The sequence below is a fragment of the Carassius auratus genome, chromosome 48 (assembly GCF_003368295.1).
Source record: "Carassius auratus strain Wakin chromosome 48, ASM336829v1, whole genome shotgun sequence".
NCBI lineage: Eukaryota > Metazoa > Chordata > Actinopteri > Cypriniformes > Cyprinidae > Carassius > Carassius auratus.
This window is the reverse complement of record NC_039290.1, coordinates 8,542,630-8,548,023: the sequence shown is the minus strand read 5'-3', so window position 1 is coordinate 8,548,023 and position 5,394 is coordinate 8,542,630. Positions and strand designations below refer to the sequence as shown.

Below are 5,394 nucleotides of genomic sequence, written 5' to 3'. Positions count from 1 at the left end.
CGACTCCCGAATCTGGCCCTAATTGTCCCGGAAGTTATACTAAAGCAAAATCTTGAGTATTTATTGTCTGATAAACATTAAAAACTGTCTGCGGAGGTTGAGTCGTCCTGCAGCCCCCGCTGGCTGCTCATTGGCTGCAGCATCTTTTTTCTAAGTTCTAAAAAAATACCGTAGACGGCAAGGCACAAATTTAGATATTCATTTATCTAATTAATCTATAGCCTATGCACAAAGACAATATGATCTTTTTGTCCCCTTTTTGTTTTAAAGCTTGATGAAGAGAGAGAGCGCAAGTTGCTGCAGCTGCGAGGAGGACAGTGATGCACGCGCACAGGGGTGATTGACAGTTCGCGGCACTGTGTACAAAAAATACTCCGCTACACAATTATTTCTTTATTTTCGTTTAAGCTTATTAACGTTAGCGTTACAGAAAGGTCTGATTTACGCACTGTTACAACAGTCATTGTTTTTTTTTTTTTAAACAATGACATTTGAGTTCATGATTTTAATGTTGCTGTTTCTTGTGGCAGACTGAAGAGTAATCCGGAGTTTCATACTGAAACTTTCCGTCTAAAAGTCCTTCCTTGGTCTTATCCATATTTCTTTGCACGTTGAACACACATAGGCCACAACCAGAAATAAAAAAAACTGCAACCGCGTTAATTGCGTTATTTTTTTTTAACGCGTTAAATATTTCAAATTAATCGAATGCGTTAACGCGCTAATTTTGACAGCACTACTAATAATACATAATTTTAAAATATAAATAATAATTCTTGTATTATATTATATTGATTATTTAACGATTATGAGATTTATTATTATTTAAATAAATAAATGAACATATACTATTAATATTATGCAGTAGGTGTAATGTTTTACTATTAGACATGAATGTATTTCACAATCCATTATCATTATTTCTGAAATATGATATGTGGCAAGATAGTCAATACATATATTAAATAATATTTTGTTTTTGTTTTTATATTAATAGGACATATTTAATAATAAGGAACACTATGAGCATGAAATAACACAGAAGTGCCACTAGAGGGAAACTTCCCAAAAACCCAGCTGTTGTCAAACCAGCATATGAGATGTTCATCTCTTGCCAGGATGAGTTTCACTCACACACTTCTGAGTTTACTCTGGTAAGGCTGCAAGGAGCCAAAGTCATGTTCGAGATTAACAACAACAAAAGCTAACACAAATAGACTATAAACAGCTCGAATGTGATTAATGCTTTGTTGTATTTAATAAGGCTTTGACTGAATGCATCTGACAGCCACAAGCACAGAAGAGTGTAAAATTTTGAAATCTTTAACCAAACTTAAACAATCCAAATAAATATAGAAATGTTCTTCAAAATAAGTGCAGAAATGCTGAATAAGGTGATTTCATCTGCGTGCAGTGTTTGTCTCGAGATGCACACCAGAAATGTTTTTTCTTAGGCTTGTTTATAAAAATTACTTACAATGTCCTAATTGTATGATGTTTCACTGTGTAATATTTGTTACACAAGGTCCTCTAAATGACCAACATGATCAAAACTTTGCTGTTAAACCTCTCGCACACAATCTACTCCATGGCTTCTGTCGTCTGACTAATGCTTTAGAGATTTTATCCAGTCAAAGCTCTTTTAGTGTAACTGTAGTCAAATCTTGAGTGATTGTGATCAAGTTAAGGTCAATAATATCTCCAGATTGACTCTTACTGGACTGAAGCAGCTCAGCTTTACTTGATTCTCCATCAATCATGCATTAGAGTCTCAAATCTGATCCTCAGGATCTTTTGAGGAGCGTTTGTTTCCAGAAGCTTTACTTTCACTGTTCCTCAGCGGAGGACTGATCTTCACAAGCCTCCAGAGTATCTCACATCTTCTGAGGAGCCTTCATTTCTTCAGCTCTCAATCACTGTGTTATATGTGCGGATCATTTACATCTCATCTTACTGAGACACATCACTTGAGATATAGAGTGATGTTCAGATCAGTTTATGTCAAGATCTGCTCTACTGTTCAATGGACTGTTTTCCAGAGCCCTGGTTCTCACCTCAGGTCCTGGTGGCCCTGGAGGCCCCTGTGGTCCCCGTTCTCCCGTTTTTCCCTTTCAGAGAGAGAATATCAAATATAAACATCATAAAAATACATAAAAGGTGACCATAGTTCAGTCCCTCTGACTTCCAACCAGATTTGCTGGTATTCTGACAATCCCACATTGGTTTGAATTGAACGCAGGGGTCTTACGAGAGGTCCTGGTTTTCCACGTGGTCCCGTCGGGCCTGGATTACCAGCCGTTCCCTAAAACAAACAATACACAAAAGTCTCCTCACTGTCTGCATGAAACACCAAATCCATTTACACAGACAGGATTCCCACACGTTTACACCAGCAAATCTTAACCAGAAGTTCACGATTACTTGAGTTTCACACTCAAAAAATGTTCAAGATTTATCCATTTTAATTGCAAATAGCATTTCCATGCATTTGGATTACAGTTTTGTCATAAACAGGCTAATAGAGGTCGACCGATAGTGGATTTTGCCGATACCGATAGCTAGGTTGGACCATACTGGCCGATACCGATTAATTAACCGATAATTTTTTTTAATGGATACTGAAGAAAAACCAAAATAGTCCTTTATTTAAAAAATAAAACAGTACTAAACCATAAAAGTAGTAGTAATAATAATAAAAGTAATAATAATAATAATAATTAATTGCCATGGATTTTTGCCGATAACAGAATGTTCCAGCAATCAACTATCGGTGCCAATTAATCGGCAAAACCGATACGTCGATCGACCTCTACAAACTAATAAACTTAACATGATTTATATTTGTCAGCTATTTTAACCGTCTTCATACTTTTTATCTGAATAAACTTTGTTTTCACAGTCAACAGAGCTATGCTGATTCTAAGCAGTTTGATTAATTGAATTTTAAAAATGATTAAAATATTCGAAAATAATCTAAAAGTAAAAGTTATTTTGATTTTAGCATAAAATACGTAAATATATAAAATAAGAATAAACTATGCCAAATATAAAAATATATAATATCTAAAATAATAATAAATATGATTATTTAAATAGACCCAAATCGTTAAAAATAAACTATGCCATGTTTTTTTTGAGAGCAGAAATCTGACCTGTTGTATGACTGACAAACATGCATGTAATAAAGTTTATTAGTATGTGCTAAAACTGTGAAATGCAAATGGATGGACATTAAATATGCAATTCATATGTGTAAATCTTAAAGATGTAAACATCTTTGTGCATCTTAGAGTTTCCTGGAGCAGATTTCCATTCAGTGTACACATGTCTCCAAGACCCTCAACAGACAGACTGATACTATTTTATGACCATATAAAGCTTTTTCATGTTAGAAAACAGTCTGACGCTCACCTTGTCACCCTGATAACCAGTTTCTCCAGGCTCACCCCTCAATCCAGGTTCACCCTAAATCATACAGCATCAGGATTATAGACTACAGAACACAACATGCCTGAACTGATCTGATGTATGCATTCATACTGTCCATATACAGCAGCAGTCATGAGTTTGCACATGTTAGAATAATACTGCAGTGATGAATAACACAAATGAGAGTCTGGGAATGATGTAGCGATGAAAACACAAATAAAACAAATAAAAACTCTCTCATATTTTCATATAGTCTAGATTCCAGCCAGTGTAAGTTTAGTATCACTGAGAGACTTTTACTGTTTTTATTTTTTGTGTATTTTGAATTCGTTTTTATTTTTGTACTTACATTTTAGTTAAAGTTTTTGAAATTATTATTATTAATACTTTTATTTCAGTTTAAATTTTAGTTACTTTGGTACATCTAGTTAAAAATTGAGAAATTTTGTAGGCAACTAGCTGAAATAAAATAAATGTGAGGTTATTTTTTATCATATATATACATATGCGTGTGTGTGTAATTGATTATATTGCTAAATATATTAATACAGTACTATTATTGTACTATTATATTATAATATTATTATTTTATGAGTATGTGTGTGTGTTTTTATCTTTATACCATTATATATATATATATATATATATATATATATATATGTTATTAGTTTTTATTTTTGTATTTTCCATTTTCTTTATTGTTAGTTATTGTTATTTTTTATATATTTTTTATTATTTTTGTACACTATTGTAGTATTTAATACACTATTTTAGTGTTAAGTTAAGAGAAATGTTTGGAAACTAGCTAAAATATTTATATTTTTATATATTTTATATATAATATTTAATTTTATTTAAACTAATATTACTTCTAATTCACGCAAAAACAAAATCTGGTTTTGTTCTTCATTGTTTCGGTTGTAGTAAACTATAATAACCATGATTCCAGCTCTGCTCACATTCATAAACCAGATTCATGTTTATTTATCTACAAAACCTTATTTTATTTCATAAGATCATGAGAAACATAAACAGAATAATTTGCAGTTCCTTGAAAGTTTCAGAAAAGAACAAATCTTATATTTCTAATAAAACTAAGCGCGAGTGTATGCCGAGCACTTCCTAAATGGATCATCTGTACAGACATGTTAGTCCATATCTCCAACACATTAACCTTATGAGTTCACATGTTCGCTGCAATAATAGAAATATTTAAATCACCTTATCACCTTTCATTCCAGGAGGCCCCACCCTCCGGTCAGGCCCTGCCAATGAGAGAACAAGATCTTCAGTGTCCAGCCAATCAGGTTACAGAACACTGAGGAGCATCGTGACAGGACGTTACCTGAGGTCCCACAATGCCAGGAAAGCCACGGGGTCCCTCAGGCCCCGGATCCCCCTGAGAGAAGAGACAGAGACCCAGTGTTCAGTGAATAGTGCAGTGATGGAAGTCTAATTATCCAAATATTTATATATTCTACTTTACAACTGAGGAAAATATATATATATATATATATAGTACATGTGCAGAATCATGGTAATGTGACTTCTCTTTGTTTATTTAGCTCGTAGAAACATGTTTGGAAGGAAAGCTGCTCATCTGGAGCTGGCAGAGGATTGTGAAAGCCCCACAGATCACAAACAAATCCCACACAGTCCATAAAAAAGCTCTTTTCTCCGCTGCACGTACAGTAATAAAACCGACAGAAGAAAGAGAAGCAGGTGAAATACGACTCATTTGATATTCTAATGAAAACACATCCATCTGTGAATGTTCAAAACCATCCCATGTACAGAACTCCCAACCGGGAATCATGTGACGCATGAGACGCAAAAACAAAGCACAGCTTCTGGAGTTAGTGAGAAGGGGTTAATGCTTCAGATTCAGAGATAATGGTTCAGCACAAGCTGATTCTGGGATCTTTAGACTTAGCATGTAAACATAAGCTGAAAGTTTGAGGTCGG

The 5,394-nt window shown here is 34.1% G+C and overlaps 1 protein-coding gene across 1 annotated transcript in view; it reads right to left on the bottom strand.

Moving 5' to 3' along the window:
* The window catches only part of LOC113065748 (collagen alpha-1(XXIV) chain-like), a 45,914-nt gene extending 41,242 nt beyond the window's left edge, over positions 1–4,672 (bottom strand). Inside the window, exons 1-4 of the mRNA XM_026237244.1 lie at positions 4,651–4,672; positions 3,412–3,465; positions 2,249–2,302; positions 2,055–2,108 (exon numbers count right to left, since the gene is read on the bottom strand). Of these exons, the coding sequence (XP_026093029.1) occupies positions 2,055–2,108; positions 2,249–2,302; positions 3,412–3,465; positions 4,651–4,665 (177 nt within the window). The 5' untranslated portion in view covers positions 4,666–4,672. The remainder of the gene's footprint in view (positions 1–2,054; positions 2,109–2,248; positions 2,303–3,411; positions 3,466–4,650) is intronic.
* Between the last annotated feature and the right edge of the window lie 722 nt (positions 4,673–5,394).